The sequence below is a fragment of the Daucus carota genome, chromosome 3, assembly GCF_001625215.2.
Source record: "Daucus carota subsp. sativus chromosome 3, DH1 v3.0, whole genome shotgun sequence".
Taxonomy (NCBI): domain Eukaryota; kingdom Viridiplantae; phylum Streptophyta; class Magnoliopsida; order Apiales; family Apiaceae; genus Daucus; species Daucus carota.
Window position 1 is genome coordinate 30956083 of NC_030383.2, and position 17671 is coordinate 30973753.

At 34.8% G+C, this 17671-nt stretch overlaps 1 protein-coding gene and 1 long non-coding RNA gene across 3 annotated transcripts; both read right to left on the reverse strand.

The window, feature by feature from the left end:
* Window positions 1–12045: 12045 nt before the first annotated feature.
* LOC135151473 (uncharacterized mitochondrial protein AtMg00820-like) lies at window positions 12046–12420 on the reverse strand. Its single transcript, XM_064089933.1, has one exon. The coding sequence runs from the start codon at window positions 12418–12420 to the stop codon at window positions 12046–12048; it is 375 nt and encodes a 124-aa protein (XP_063946003.1).
* Window positions 12421–14160: 1740 nt separating this feature from the next.
* LOC135151161 (uncharacterized) lies at window positions 14161–17041 on the reverse strand. 2 transcript variants are annotated; one of them, XR_010289702.1, is made up of 2 exons: window positions 16809–17041; window positions 14161–14498 (listed from the first exon to the last, which is right to left on the reverse strand). It is a non-coding gene; the product is annotated as an uncharacterized LOC135151161 (long non-coding RNA). The 2 variants fall into 2 exon arrangements; XR_010289703.1 differs by lacking the exon at window positions 16809–17041 and adding an exon at window positions 15349–16692.
* Window positions 17042–17671: the final 630 nt, after the last annotated feature.

The window sequence follows — 17671 nt, forward strand, 5'->3', positions numbered from 1 at the left end:
GGTGGTGTGAAAAAGCCTAAGGGAAAGTGCTACCGGTGGAAGCAGTCGGGTCACTGAAAACAAGATTGTCCTCTTCCTGAAGAAGACAAACAATACTGGTATGTCTCTTTCTCTAGTTACCGAAACATTTGTAGCGGCTGTATCTATGAGCACTTGGTGTGTAGATACAGGAGCCACTGATCATGTTTGTAACTCTATGCATGGGTTCCAGCAATCTAGAATACTTAGAGATGGTGAGATCTACGTGTTCATGGGAGATGCTACGAAAGTAGCAGTAGTTGCAGTAGGAGAGATTCATTTATCTTTTGGTTTTTATAGGATTTTGGTTTTGAACAATTTTATTTATGTACCTTCTTTTAGAAGGAATTTAATTTCGGTTTCTAAACTTGTTATGGATGGTTATAATGTTTGTTTGGATCGTAATGTTTCTATTATGATGAATAAACAGATTATATGTTCTGGTACATTGCAAGACAATTTGTATGTAATTAATCCTAGTCAACCTGCACTGCAACTACAACATAAGGTGTTGAACAACACATCTTCTACCTCTACTAAAAGAAAGGAACCTTCTAGTTTGAACCAGACATATCTTAAGCACTTGAGATTAGGTCATATTAACTTGAGGAGGATTCAAAGACTGGTAGTAGACGGGCCTTTGAGCTCATTGGCAGTGAAGCCATTTCCAGTTTGTGAATCTTGCTTGGAAGGTAAAATGACTAATAGGCCTTTCAAGGCAAAGGGGAATAGAGCCAAAGAAGTGTTACAATTGGTTCACTCTGATTTATGTGGACCTATGAATATCCAAGCAAGAGGTGGTTATGAGTATTTCGTCACTTTTATTGACGATTATTCAAGATATGAGTACGTTTATTTGTTGCACCGTAAGTCTGAGTGCTTTGATAAATTCAAAGAGTACAAAGCTAAAACGGAGAAGCGACATAATAAAAGTATCAAGTCACTACGATCAGATCGTGGTGGCGAATACTTGCTTGGGGAATTCAGGGAATGTTTATCAGAAAATGGGATAGAATCCCAGTTGCCTGCACCAGGCACACCCCAACAGAACGGTGTAGCAGAGAGAAGGAACCGGACTCTTTTAGAGAGTATTAGATCGATGATGAGTTATTCGGATTTACCTGAGTCGTTTTGGGGACATGCCTTAGAGACATCAGCTTATCTTCTGAACTTAGTACCTTCTAAGTCGGTTCCTAAAACCCCCTTAGAATTATGGACCAGGGACAAACCGAGTCTAAGACATATTCGGATATGGGGTTGTCCAGCACATGTGCTGAACAAGAACGCGACTAAGCTAGAATCTCGTACAGAAGTAAAGCTGTTTTTAGGCTACCCCATGGGAACAAAAGGTTATTTATTTTATAGTCCTAAGAATTGGGATGTCACTGTTAGCACCAATGCATGATTCTTAGAGGAAGACTATATATATAATGAATCACAAACCCATGAGTAGTATCGTTTTAGAGGAACTAGTGGGAGGGACAAATAATGAACCTGTAGTACAAGTAGAACAACCACAGCAGACTTTACAACCTGTCATTAATACCGCACCAGTTCCTCGTCGTAGTGGGAGGGTTGTTCGACAACCCGACAAATTCATGTTTTTGGGAGAGTCTTCAGACTTGGTCTATGGTGAACATGATGATGATCCCCGGACATACGAAGAGACAATACAAGACAAAGATGCAAGTCTTTGGCAAAAGGCAATTGATTCTGAGATGGAATCAATGTATTCTAATCAGGTCTGGGAGCTCGTGGAACCACCCAAAGGTGTAAAACCTATTGGATGTAAGTGGATCTACAAGAAAAAGAGGGGATAAGACAAAAAGGTGAAAGCCTGGAAAGCAAGACTTGTTGCGAAAGGGTATACTCAGAAAGAAGGTATCGATTATGAGGGAACCTTTTCGCCGGTAGTCATGCTTAAGTCAATCCGTATTCTTTTATCTATAGGAGCTCATCTCGATTATGAGATTTGGCAAATGGATGTCAAGACAGCTTTCCTTAATGGAAATCTTGAAGAAACCATCTATATGCAGCAACATAGGGATTCATTAAAGAAGGCCAAGCGCATCTTGTATGTAAGCTGAAGAGGTCTATCTATGGACTTAAACAAGCTTCTAGGTATTGGAACATTCGCTTTGATCAGGCAGTCCAGTCGTATGGATTTGATCAAAGTCCAAGCGAAGCATGCGTGTATAAAAGATGTGAGGGAAATGCAGTGGTTTTTCTAGTGCTTTATGTTGATGACATTTTAATTATTGGAAACAATGTTAAGATGTTGTCTTCAATAAAGGCATGGATGTTCAAACAATTCGAAATGAAGGACTTAGGTGAAGCAGCATACATCCTTGAGATCAAACTTATAAGGGATCGCAAGAAAAGGATGTTGGCTTTATCTCAGGAGCCCTACATAGATGACGCATTAGCTCGTTTTAACATGCAGGACTCCAAGAAGGGTAATTTACCCTTCAGACATGGAGTTACTCTATCAAAGAGTTAGTGTCCTTCGACACCTAAGGAGATAGAGAACATGAAGGCAGTTCCTTATGCTTCGGCATGTGGAAGCCTAATGTATGCAATGTTATGTACGAGGCCTGATATCTGCTTTGCTGTGGGCATGGTTTGCAGATACCAGTCAAACCCAGGATAGGTACATTGGAGTGCTGTAAAAGCAATACTCAAGTACCTGCGAAGGACTAAGGAGTATATGTTAGTTTACAAGTGCTCTGATTTATTGCCTCTGGGATATACCGATTCGGATTTCCAGACATATAAGGATAAGAGAAAGTCCAAATCGGGATGTGTTTTTACTTTGGGAGGTGGAGCCGTAATATGGAGTAGTGTGAAGTAGAAATGCATCGCAGACTCAACCATGAAAGCCGAATATGTGGCAGCCTCTGAGGCAGCCAAAGAGGCTATATGGTTCCGAAACTTCCTGCTGAATTTGGATGTGGTTCCTAATCTTCTACAGCAAATCATGATTTATTGTGATAACACTGGTGCTGTGGCGAATACTAAGGAACCACGGGCCCATAAGGCAGCGAAACACATAGAGCGTAAGTATCACCTCATATGACAGTTCGTTAAGCGAGGAGATATCATTGTGGCTGATATAGCATCGAAGGATAACTGGGCAGATCCTTTCACGATGAGCTTACCAGCTAAGGCTTTTCAGCAGCACGTAGAAGCGATAGGAGTCAGATACTTTGTCACATAGTTATATAGTTGGTAGTGGATTGCTTGTAATAAACACTGATATACTCAAAGAATATCTTGAGTATAGGTGGGAGATTGTTAGGGTTATACTGAAATATTCGTTTGAAGTATATAACAATTATTTGAGAATCTTGAATGCATGTTTTCACATTGTCTGTATATTATATATTGTAGACAATCTAGTATCAAATGGGATAGCAGAAGATTAGATTGTCAGACTTCTTATATAATATAATAAAGGTTCACAGTCGAGGTGGTGTTAGACAAACCACTGGAACGGCTGAAGTATTATTTAGAAATAGTTTATCTTGACTATTGAATAATACTTATATACTTTGTGTATATTGAACGGGATCAAAATAGTAGAATAATTGTTTCTATTATTCTGACAATAAAGAACTAAGATTCTATGATGTTATTAATGCTTAAGTTCTTAATCCGGATATAGTGATTGACACTTGTATTTAATGCACATGCCTTGACTCATAAGTTAAGTAATTTATTTTAAATTACGAATTTATGTATTAGGAAATGACATTATATACAGAGTGGGATATTGACTATAAAAGGAAACCGTGTCTGAAAAATATATTCGGGTGATGATGTCCTCTTGAAAGCTCATAAAGATAATTATGCTTTAGTCCTGCAGGCAGATTTGTTCTTGCATAATTATAAGGTTTAGTGGATGATCAAGGATAAAAGATATTGATTAAATTAATTGTCAAAAATTAATTTAATTAATGGACATGCGATATCTTAAAAATGGGGAATTTATAAGCAAGTAATATGGGAGCCGAAATAAATAATTAATTTACAGAATTAGGAAAGGTAGTGCAAATATTAATTCTTTAGTGGATTGAATTAATATTTAATGACATTGGGCCTGACCCAGAATGTCATTGGAAGGCCTGACCTAATGGTCCATGATCCCTACTGTAGCCTATATATATTCTCGCTCTCCTAAAGCTGAAAGACACACCAAAACGAATTCATCCTAGGGTTTGAGAGAGGCAGTCGTTTTTCTCAAGGAGCCAGCTAGGGATTTGGGTTTTCGGAGCTTTAAGGAGAGGCACACCTTGGGAGATCGAAGGCCACACTTCGTCCAAGGAGAATTAGGGAATACAGTAGAAGACGTGGATTTGAATCGCTTGCGCCGTAGCGATTAAGGTTAATATTATTTTCGAACTTTTAATTAGTATCATAAAACGCAGGGCCAAGGTCCGATTGTTCCTACACATCAGATACTACGACTTGTGCGTTGGGATCAGTCGTTGCGTTCATCGCGTTGTTCACAATTTGATTCTCCATAAATTTGTCACGACAAGTAAACAAACACGTAAATACCAAACACATATGTAAATATAAACTACACTTTAAGATTGTTGAGCAATCTACGTCAAAACCAAATAATAAAACTATCATGTTTGTGTGTGCAATGCAAAACAATGAGCGAGACAAATCAAAAGACAAAGAGACAACAAAAACCGGGTCCAGTGCGTGACTGTCTACTTAAAGTGTATTCGCCCATCACCGTATGATGTCTGTGTAGAACGATAGTTTTCCAGGATAAAACGGATTACGATGCCGTTGCAGTAGAACGGCATCACCAACGAGTTAGAAATAGGTGTAATACTTGCAAGTACTCTATTACATACTCCCTCCGTCCCCCTGAGTTGTATACATTGGGGGACGGGGACGCGGCACGGACTTTAATGCTCCTGCAAAGTGTAGTTGTGCAATTTATTTTTAAATTTTTTTTTTCTGAATTAAAGTTTGGATGTTATATTTTTATACAGAAAAAGAAAATCTCAAAAATAAGTTACGGAACTATATTTTATAAGAGCATTGAAATGCGTGTCGAGCAGTTAAAAAGAAGCGTATAGAATTAAATGGGACAGAGGGAGTATATAATATGAAACACAATCAGATTAAAATATATCAAGATAAACATCATATCAATTAATCTGAAACAAAATCAAATTAATTTATGCCATAATATTTGAGCCAAATTCCAATGAAAATAATAACTTCCATTATTAAGAGAATATCATCATATCTCACACGTAGGGCTGTCAAAAAAATCCGAAAAATCCGAATCTGTCCGAAAAATCCGCCACCGTATCCGAGAAAAAGCGGATATTTTTCGTATCCAAGAAAAAGAGAATATTATCCGTATCCGAACCCGTGATATTCGAATCCGAAACTAAAGACATATATGATATTTAAATAATATAATATATAATTATACGTAATTAAAATTTTATGTTATATGTGTGTGTATATGCATTAAATAATATATTTATACAAAATTTAAATAATTATACAATACTAAAATACTTTATACATATATAAAATTATCAATTGAGCTTAGTCATAAAAAAATTGTTCTAAAATCATCGTCAATATGGTATGAACATAAAAAATATCCGACATCCGTCTGAAATATCCGCACCCGTATCCGGAAAAAAACGGATATTATCCGTATCCGAAATAAAGCGGATATTATCCGTATTCAAATCCGACAGTTGCGGATAAGGATACGGATATAGGCATATCCGTATCCGAATTATCCGTTTGACAGCCCTACTCACACGTCCCTTAGTCATAACTCATTGCTCAAGTATGACTAAAACCCTTATTTTCCAACAAAATTCATTGCAGGATATATAAAAGAAGAATTTCTTTTATATCGATTCTCGTAACTTGAATCCGACTTACCGGTGGCCACGCCCACTATTTGCAACGATATTATAAACTACTACGCAGTGTGTAAAGAGAATTATACGAGACAGGGACATTGGTCTGGAAGGGAATGAAACTACAAAAATACCCTTGTTATATAGCCAAATGCGAGTGTGTTATAGCTAACTAGCAATTAACAAAAGTAAAACATGAAATGTGTTTGTTTTAAGTGGACCAAAATGAAAAAAAGCTGTGCTTTTGTAGTTTTATTCAAGTGGTCGACAAGTTTATTTAAACAAATATAAAAAAAACCGGACAATCACTTTGTTAGTACATTGATTTGCAGCTTAGATTTGTAGCCACCGTTAAATTATAATGCACAACTAGATTGATATACATGTCTCCATAAGGATATGCAAATAAATAAAATTCTTGCTCCCTCCGCTCTTTCTCATTTTTTACGGCTATTTTTCACTCGTATTCTAAAATATATATAATATATAATTTTGTAATTTGTTTTTAGAATATATTTTACATAAAAATTTAAATATTAAACTTTTATCAAGAAAAAAAATTAAAATAATTTAAAAATCTACACTATGTCAGCTGTCAGTTCCCGGTGTAAATAATTGAAAGGAACAAAGAGAGTAAATCTTATTCAACTAAACTTGGAATCATATTAGATACTTGGAGACCTATCTTTCTTGGAGTACTGGAGACCACCATCTAAACCGTCCAACAATTTTTAATCTAAAGGCCTAAAATCAACACAAAAAATTATTTTAATAAACATTTAACTAAATACAAAAACATGTGTGTATGTACGTGATAACATACGATGACATGCAGTTGAAATACTGTATCATCATTTTATTCTGCAATTTTTTTATTCCTCCACATTCGCGAGCAGCACTACTAATCAAGCATTCCTTTTTTCGGATTGTGATAATTACATTCATATGTCTCCAATAGAAACTGGTTGTCCACTTGTCCTGCATTTTGTCTCGTCCTGTATTTTGTCTCTTGTCTCCTAATTTTAATTCATATTATTCCACAGTCGTCCTTTTATTATATATTCTCTTCTGTTATATTATTTTTAATAGATTTGTATTGTTCAGTAACCAATTCTATTTTTTAATAGATTTGTATTATTTTTATTATATTTTCTCTTCTGCTTTTAAGACAAGGCTCAGGTCATTTATTGATAGATAAATTAGCGGCGAAGAGATCTTGGGTGTTTTGACGTTATGCTTCGGCGCAACGGTTCACATCACTCATGGACAGATGCATTGCCGATAGAGGTGAGTCCCATGTGTTAGAAATCATGGGCCAAGGTACAATCTACTTATATTTCACACAAAACTTTGTCTTGCACTAAGTCGAGGGTCTCACGGAAACAGCCTCCTTACTCTAAATGAGTAGGGGCATGGTCTGCGTACATTTTACCCTCCCCAGACCCTGCTTTAAGCGGGATATACCGGGTTTGTTTGGTTTGGTTTGGTTTGGTTTTAGTAACCATCGATTGTGTTGACGGAAGTGTGGGGATTTTGATTATACGCAATATATGTCTCTAACTGATTATAAATACATGTATTGAATGCATCAATGTGATAATTAATATAAAAACAAATTAATATGTCTTTAATCGTGTTCATTAAATAAATATAAAAATCAATGGTAGGAGATGCGGTCTCCAGGTCTTCACAGAATCCAACTCTACGAAAAATAAAATTATAAAAATTGGGTGTTTGCCTTGGTGTCACAAATTAGATGGAAATAGCCCCAAATATTAGTGTCGAAGAAGATGATCACGACTTAATCCAAAATGATATTTATCCTCTTTTCCTTTTTAACATCACACGAATTAGAGTTTTCAAACCCTAAATGTTATTCATGTAGCTTTTACTCCTAAAACACTAGATCATTACGTTTCATAGGATTTTTCAGATCAAATGCAACACGATTTAGTATTTTCTCTCAAAAACTAAAATACTAGATTAATCGACGTTAAAAGATGATATATTGGGTCATTTCTCTCAATTTTATTATTTTAAATATTATCTGTGAGTTTTGTGAAATCCGAGTTCTATTCCCTCAAAATACAGATAAAGAGTTTTGTTACGCAAATAGCTAAATATACTTGGGACAAATAGAATAGAAAATGGTACTTTCGAAAGAAAAAATGTAAACAATTCCGTACTGATTGACCGTCCAATATGGATATCCATATGTGAAACTAACAATAAAGCTGAAAGCACACAAAAGATTTAGTAATTTATTTCAACACCTCAAAATTATAAACCCAAAAGGGAGATACCTTCTGGAAGAGCATCCATGATGTCTAGTTTTAGTGTGAAAATAGTCAGTGTATAGCCACAAAACGAAGCACAAGTCCATAATAATACACTGAATAGTCACTGTGGTGTGTACCGTACCCAGTTCAGAACAACGGATGAGATCTTGATTCTCTTGACTTAATGATACGGCAATAAAGTGATAGGTGGTTAGGTGGTGTTACTGTGTACTCCCTCCGTGCTCCAAGTTACATACGCAGGCACGCACCTTAATATTTCTCTAAAATATTGTTTTATAACTTAACCAGTTATGAATCCGCGCGCTGGCGGCATATAAAAATTATATTAATGATTCATATTAATATTTGTAGAATGCAATAATTTTGTGGCTGTCTATAAAAAGTATATTAATGACTAAAAATTAATATTTGTAGGATAAAATAATTTTATATTATAAAAATCTTGATTTAATACCAATACTAATATATAAAATTGTAAAAATGGACTATAATTCATGGTGAAAAAAATGAAAATAAATTACACGTAATTAACAATTTAAAGCACGACGAATCTTAATTTTATTTGTGTTTTTTTAAAAAAGTAATCATATTCTTACATTGTCACCTTCCTCCAATTATTTTGGATTGATTGTGTACAAAAACATCTAACTTAAATCCGTGAGATAACGGTCTATAACTACCATTGCTTGTAACAATAATACTGTATGAACAGTCTTCACTTAAAAGTTGGTTGAACGGAGCAAACAGATAATGCATGAATAATATTTTCCAGTGTACAAAATAAATCATAAAAAAATTAACAATAACAAACATGTCCGTTGAACAAAACAAATATTATTATTAAAGAATAACCAACAAACATACATCACTAATAGTTAATTTGTTGATATCATCCATCAATATCATGTCAAGACTATATTTTTCTCTCGTGTTTGGATTTGTCGACTCCCACATAGCGATCTATAACTACCTTTGCTTGCAAGAACTTTTATTTTTTTTAATAGTAAACAGCCTTCACTTATCGTTGTAGAAGAACGGCACCACCGAGTTAGAAATCGAGCAAGAGAACTATCACCAGAGAGAGGTGGGGTTGTGGTATTGAGTAGGGGTGTTCGCGGTGCGGGCGGTGCGGTTTTTTCCCAAAACCGCAAACCAACCCGCGCATGCGGTTTGGAAAAATTCATAAACCGCAACCACACCGCGTAATATAAAAACCGCGTAAACCACACCACAAAATTGCGGTGCGGTGTGGTGCGGTTCATGCGGTTTGCGTGGTTTATACATTAAAAAATTTATACTTTTGAATGACGATATAAATATAATTTTAAACTATATGTATTTAAAAATAATTTTTATAATATATACATACACACGCACACACACACACAAAATTTTAGAGTTAAGATACTCATCATAAGAAATATAAACGAAAATATGAATGATAACGACGAAGATGAAAAGATTTCAACACTAATAAATTATTTTATAGAAAACAAATATAATTATAATATTTAATTTGTCGTCTTAAAACTAACCTTAATTTTAATTTGTATTGTAAAATTAATAAAATTAAGTTGAGTAACTTGAACATATACACACACATAGGAGATAACATCATAATAAATAATCTATCTATATAATATAAATATTTGTAATTATATGTAATATATTATTATATATTAGAAAATAGCGGTGCGGTGCGGTTTGAACCGCGCTTCTATAATGTAAAACCGCAACCCGCACCGCACCGCGCGGTTTGTTAAAATTTCAACCCGCAACCGCACCACGAAAAAGAAAAACCGCATTTTGCGGTGTGGTGCGGTGCGGAGCGGGCGGTTTATGCGGTGTGGGCGGTTTGATGAACACCCCTAGTATTGAGGGAGAAGGTTGTGTTTAGATGATCCAAAACGCTACAACCTACAGGGATATTTATAGGTGTAGAAAGACTTGTGTTCTACTCTTTCCCATAATTAAATAATCTGAAACAAAATCAGATTAAAACTTTCAAGCTGCTATATTCCATAATTAATGTGAAACAAAACCAGATTCTGAAATTTGCTTCTAATATATTCGAAACTGAAAAAGGAAGTTCTAATTTTTGATAGCCCCTCGCTTCTCCTTTATATAGAAACAAAATCAGATTAAAACTTTCAAGCTATATATTACATAAATAATTTGAAACAAAATCAGATTCTGAAACTTGCTTCTAATATATCCAAAACTAAAAAAGGTAGTTCTAATTTTTGATATTTTTCATCCAAAAATTCCAGAAAATTAGAAAAATAGAACGGAGCGATGTGAGAGGCGCCACCTACACGCCCGTCGCTTCTCCTTTATATAAGTATATTGATTTTAGAGAATTTTTCCGAATAAAATTTAATTAAATTTTATTCAAAAAAAAATTTAAAAAATAAATTATAGAATCATATTTTATAGAATCATTAAAGTGCTTGCCAAATATTAGTCGAAAAAAATTTTACATCACTGCTCTCCTCCAGCCTTCTCCCTCTTCGATTTTCTCTTCTTTCACACACAAAAACACACACATATAGAATCATCCACCCTCTCCCCTCTCCCCTCTCCCCCTTTCTCTGTCACTATCCCTCTCCCTCTCCCTCTCCCGGTGTGTTGTGTAAATGAAAACAAAACGGAAGGATGGCAAGATTTCGAACACCTTTGTTTCTCGCGGCAAAAGCACCATCACCAGCTACAAAAGCACCATCAACACTACTTGATACAGTTTGATCCGAGAATCAATTCGTTAGAACTTGGGGAGTACGGTGACTAGGCGATTTTGCTACATGATTATTGATTGATGTTTTAACATGTTTTTCTTTAGTATTTCGAATGTTTTTTGTGTGTATTTACGCCACAATTAAGGTACGCTATCTTTTGAAGATTTACTATAATATTGATTTTGTTGTGTTATATGTTTATAAGTGTTAGATGTAGACGTGAATATTGATAGTCTTGAATTCGTGAATCTGCTACTTGTTATTTTTTCTCGATCATTCTGTTATGAGATGTTCAAGACTAGTATTGTAACTGTTTTGACTAATTTTATAGCCTTTCGGAGCCTATATTTTATTGGATTTTCTTGATTAAAAGTTCAAGTTTCTTGTGCATCACTAACTCTTACTAGTTTACACCTTTAGATCATTATTTTGATTTGATTAATATATGTTTGGTTTTGTGATCACTTGTTGTTTCTTTCTTCTTAGTTCTCCAATGAAATGTGTGAATAAATTTTAGTCAGTGTTGATTCATTGGGATGGTTCGTGTTTCAATTCTAACTTTAATTTTGTCTTTTTAAAATTTATCTAGAATATGAGAAAGTTTGTGAGATTTAGTTAAACTTATTTTGTATATTATGTGCATGATTTAAGGTTTGTTTTGTAAAATTGATGCCAACTTTTATTTTATTTAATTGGCTTTAATAGTAGTAAATGATGTTTTAATTTTAGCTATATTAATTCGCTAGTTGACTTGCTTGATTGGTGCTGATTTTTGAATTTTATTTGACTTGCTTGATTGGTGTTATGGATACCATGTCAAGGAACCAGTTACTCTAAAATCTCAAGGTGTTAGAGAATGAGCCTTTCTAAGATCGTATATTCTAACATTCCCCCTCACTCGAGAGCCTATTTATGGGTCGAAGAGTGGATCACGAGTGCTCATCTTTGGAGCATTAATTTGCCATTCGTGTCACTATAAATTGTGAGAATATTGGCGGTGGCAGGGATCGAACCCGAGTCCTCTGCCAACCTCGCTCTGATACCATGTCAAGGAACCAGTTACTCTAAAACCTCGAGGTGTTAGAGAATGGCCCTTTCGAGGATCTTATATTCTAACAAGGACTGAATGAATGTCTCAGTGTAGTCAATACCCTCTTGTTGATGAAATCCATTTGCTACAAGACACGCCTTATATCGCTCAATAGATCCATCTACCCTCTTTTTAATTTTAAATACCCACTTGCAAGGCAAAACATTCATACCCGGCTTAGCAGGAACCAAGGACCATGTCCCATTACGTCGTAGAGCATTAAATTCTGCTCCCATTGCTTCCCTCCACTCTTGTTTTGAAGCTGCATGGCTGAAACAGGTTGGTTCAATTTCAGTGCCAATTGAAACATGTAATGCATATTTTGTGTTTGGCTTATGTACACCAAGCTTGCTTCTGGTTACCATGGTGTGTGATGGTTCGACAACAACTGGTTACCAAGCTTGGCCTGACTCCGCGCTTAAATGATTAGGTGCTGGTAGTGTATGTCCAGGTGACAAGTTAACAATCTCCACTAACGGAACAAATGAGTCAGATGTAACTTTTGTGAGGGAGGTATTTGTAGCATACTCTTTAAATGGAAACGATTGTTCATAAAAAATGACATGTCGAGAAAGATAAACACGACCAGTGGAAGGATCCAAACATCTATAGCCTTGATGATCTAACGAGTAGCCAAGGAAAACACACTTCGGGTTTGGTGCTGATTTTTGAATTTTATTTTGTTTCTCAATTAAGTGCTGATAAATGTATGCTCTAATTGTTTTAATCCTCATTGATTAGAGTTTTGTGCAATTCAATAACTAGTGTTTAATTATTTACGGTTTTGTTTAGTGACTATTATTTGTACCATTTATGGGTGGCCATGATTGATGGCGTAGATTCTGGCCTAAACGGCAATTTGGTGCCATTTTGTTGGCTTGTTTATTATATTTAATTTGTTACTTAAAATTTCAAATATTTTTTTGAAGATTAGAGTTTTATATTTTAAACTTTATTTTAATACTTATATTATTAATTATATTTCTTGTATATATTTAACTTGTTATATATCTAGCCAAAGGGTCTCCCTTTGGTTAGATATATATATTTTTTGTTTTCTTTTATTCTTACCTTCTTTTTCTTTTTTCTTTTTTGACAAACTATTTTTTTGTCTATTCATCCTTTTTATCATCTTTTGGCATACTAATTTAATTTTATTATTATATTTATTATTTTTCTGTTATTAATGGTTCGTTTCTTTCAGGGATGAGGTGGATGTAGCGCGTGGATTCAAAGCTTGGGACGTTTTATCGGACATTAAGTTTTATTGTTTAAACTTTTGGAGACATTTTCATGTCTTTCGGTTAGATAATAAGCTTTTTGAATGAAAGAAACTCATCGGAGTATTGGTGTATCTCGATATGAGTAAGTGTATTTTTGTCGGAAAAAAAATGCTTGCCAAATAGTAAACGTATAGAATCCAGAGGGGTGAATGGAGTAAATAATCAAAATTTGTCAAAAAATTTAAATTTTAATGAAATATATATTCGAGAACGTGCTCATATACCCTTCAGACTAGAACTCGTAGTTTTAGGGGGTCCTTCATAAATATCCAAGTATTAAAAGTTTTTTGTAAAAATACTTTAATATTTAGAAATATTTGCAAAAATACTGTCTACCAAATAAAATTATAAAAAATACTGTTTTCTAGAAACTCTTTTGGAAAAATACGGAGGTTGTATTTGTAACCATATCTACAACTGCTAGCAACCATATATGCAAGTACAAATGCAACTTTAAAAAGTCTGTTAAAAATTATATTTATTTGCATAATAAGTTAAAAGTAGTTGCAAAGATCGAAAAATAAGTGCGCCTACAGGACAATACTAAGGTTGTGTTCACTTCGCATGAATGGAATGGTGCCGGAATGGAATGGAAGAAGGAATGGAATGGGAATGGGAAAAGAATGATCATTCCATTCCCTTGTTCACTTGTCCAATTATGTAGGATGGAATGGAATGAAATTAGCCAAAAAAATTTAATTTAATTGTAATGGAAGTCATATTTAATTTAATCATTGTAAACCCGATTGTTAAATTTAATTTGAAAAAAAAAAATATTTCGATCGACAAAATAAATACAATTAACTAGAGGTAACATAATACAAATTTTAAATTGAACTTCATCAAAATAAGTATAAAATAAAAATTGACAAGTCTCATAGAAGCACCCATCAAAGTTTACGATACTAATACAAGGCACCTATTTCAACTACACACCAAAGTTTCGCTACTTGACCATGTAAAAACAACAGAACATCAAAGTTATTTTCAGATTTTTCATCAGCACAACTAATCTGGAGACTCCTTCAACAGTTCAATGTCCACATCGCGTTATTCTTTGTCTTCTCCAGACATGCAATTATCTACCTGCCATACAGATTGCTGCGCATGGAAGAGGAATTTTCATGAATTAACTTAAGCAGTGCATTCCGCGCAACCCCCTGCATTGCCGGAACAAAGAACAAATCATTATCACTACAAAACATACCGGAACAAAGGCTGAGGGTCAATTGACAAGTGAAGCATCTAAAGTCTGGTCAAAAACCAAAAAAACCAAGAAATATCTAGTTACTGATATTTACAATGATACATTTACAAACCAAGAAAACACTCATATACAGCTACTGACGCCTTGGTTAGTAGAGTAGAGGCACACAGTTTCTCTTGTTTGTCCAAAACTTTAACACAATTGATATGACTAAGCTTAAAAGTCTAAAATTTGATCATTGAAATTAAATCACAATGCAAAGAAAATAGAGCCAGATGAGAAACAGGAAATCTGGCTGTTTTTCAGCAAAAATTTTCCTTCACTATCTCTGTTTAATTTGAAAACATATTTGGTGACAGTTCCTTGTTCCATCAGAAGCAAATATCAAAGCCACAAAAGATTACACAAAATTATAACGCAGACCAAGTTGCAATCCTACACTTCTTCCGAATCTCAAAATGAATGCACCATTCAGTTTAAATACATCCCCTGAAGTCATTTTATCCCTTTATACCAAAACCAAAACCATCCATACACATTTTCTTGGGTCTAAGTCCATAAAATTATATACTTTAAAATGCTTTTATATACAGAGGAAAGAAAATGAAGTTTACGTTTTCGATGCTCACTGCCTTAACTTAATGCCACTTGACCTCAAATTTAATTCAGCAATTTTCATTAGAAATCATTAGTATGCAAACTTTTCTCCATAAAGCGCGATGACAAGGCCTATTATTTGAGAATAACCAAGTCATACATGAAACTAAAACATCAGCGTCATCAACAGCCAATTCACAATTTACCTGAATAACCCAATTCTGAGAAAAGATTCCAGACAGAATAGTCCAGCTCCAACACTTGCATTACGATTTGGCAGACTAATCACCATATTCACAATAAGCAGAACCCATTTTTTATTGAAATTCTAATGCATATTAAAGAAGAGTAAACCATTATCATACAAGAGCAAACCATTTCCGCTGTAATAGGGAATTCAGGATAACTTCTTTATATTTTATACACAAAAGAAGAGCGCTTTTCTGATATTAATATACATGTACAAAGTACATAGAACCTTTGTTAAATAAAGTCAAAATCATTTAAGCAGGGAACATCAGAGCAAGTTCTCTATTAGAACAATGTATAGTATTTATGAGCTAGGAGATCTCAAAATGAAGCTCCAGTACATTAACAAGATTCCTGGCAGCACTACGACAGTACTGGCCAGTTACGACGCAAACAAAACTTGGGATCATTTTTTGAACAAAAAGACGCAAGCAAAAATAACGAAAAGATGTCATTAACCAACACCATAATTACAAGTCAGTATGAGCAACTTTTTCTACCACGTTAACATGCCTACTTTAATCTCAAGTTTCGTAGCTTATATTTCAGTTTGTCCTCTACAAAAAGAACATAAACAAATTACCAAATTTAGTATACATTTCAATTTGGATTATCATTTTCAGATGAAATTTTCCTTTACAGGTTTAACTTATCATAGGAATGTGACCTTTTATTATAATTTACGATGATTACACTGTGCTTCAAAATGTCTCTTACCACTTTCATGCTACCAATACAAACACAAAAGGAATCATCAGTGAAAATGCCAATGATATAAATCCCCCAGCAGCTCCAGATGACGGAGCTGCGTACTTCTGCTTCACATGTGTAGCCCATTTTGTGAATACTTCCATTGCAGCTATCATCGGTGGTAAAGTAGAGTTTTTGTCGCGTGTCAATGTTATATTAATTGTTGAGTTAATCCTTGCTATTAATTTGATTCACTTACCCATCACCTCTCCATTTCATTTTCTAAACTCTCTCAGTCTTCACTAATCAATTGTTTATAAACACACACACTGCTTAAAATTTTTATTGCTGCCTTCCATATGGGAAGGCACTCTTCTTGTTACAAGCAGAAGCTGAGGAAAGGACTTTATCCCATAATTACACTACTAATTACCAAACAAAAAGCAACAATTCATAATCCACCTCAAAAAAACAATCAAAACTCAATAAAGCAAATATACAAACACATAAATTCGTAATATCGACAATTCATACATAATCAAAATCAACAATTAATCAAAATCAACAATTCAAGCTGATAAGGGGGAGGGGGAGGGAGAGGGAGAGGGAGAGAGAGAGGGAGAGGGAAAGAGAGAGGGAGAGAAAGAGAGAGCGAGCGAGAGAGGGAGAGAGAGAGAGGGGGGGAGAGGGAGAGAGAGGGAGAGGGAGAGAGAGAGAGAGAGCTAACCGAGAGAGAGCTAATTGAGAGATTGAGTGCTTGGGAGTTAATTGGGAGAGAGAGCGCGCTCTATTCGGAGAGAGAGAGATAGCATCTAGGAGAGAACCATCGCTGGGGGGCTAGGGCAGTGAGTATAGATCGTCTTCTTCGCGTTGGCCGGACATTTTAATTTGACAATGGAATGAATCTGTACCGCATATTTTAAAAGGAATGAGTTGTTATTTTTTTTAGTCCAAAGGGAATGGACCTGGATACCTCATTCCATTCCGCTGGCCCAACCAAACAAGTTAATTCTTCATTCAGCCCGGAATGGTCATTCCATTCAGCCCAAAATCATTCCATTCAAGTGAAGTGAACAGAGCCTAAGATCACAAAAGTAATTAAAATTAACTAAATGCGACCATAAAATCTCTTCTTCATCTCCGCATTCTCGATTTCAAAGCGTACCAATCAGACGGCTCAAAAATCACCAGAGGAATGCATCTAGAAAGCAGCTCGCCATAAAAACCACCCACAAATCAGCCCTGACGACCAGAGAAGTGAAGAAGCCGCACCGGAGAAAGGTAGCTCTCACTTGAAGAAGATCCGTTTGAACCGACTGAGAACTTGTTCAGGAAAAGACTTGGCTTACTTGTAAATAATATTTGTGGTTTGAGTTGTGCTAGTGTGTTACCAGCTTTTACCGGTTCGCGACGAACATAAGATGTCCCTAATTTTTTTTATGAAGAATAGGTTATATCTAAGCAAATATAGTGAAGTTTATTTTTGAAGATAGTAAAATTATAAATAAAAAAAACCTTGCAAAAATCAATATATTGGCTAAATTCCTTATTTTTTATAATATGATCTTCTCAAAATATTTGAGAGTTAGT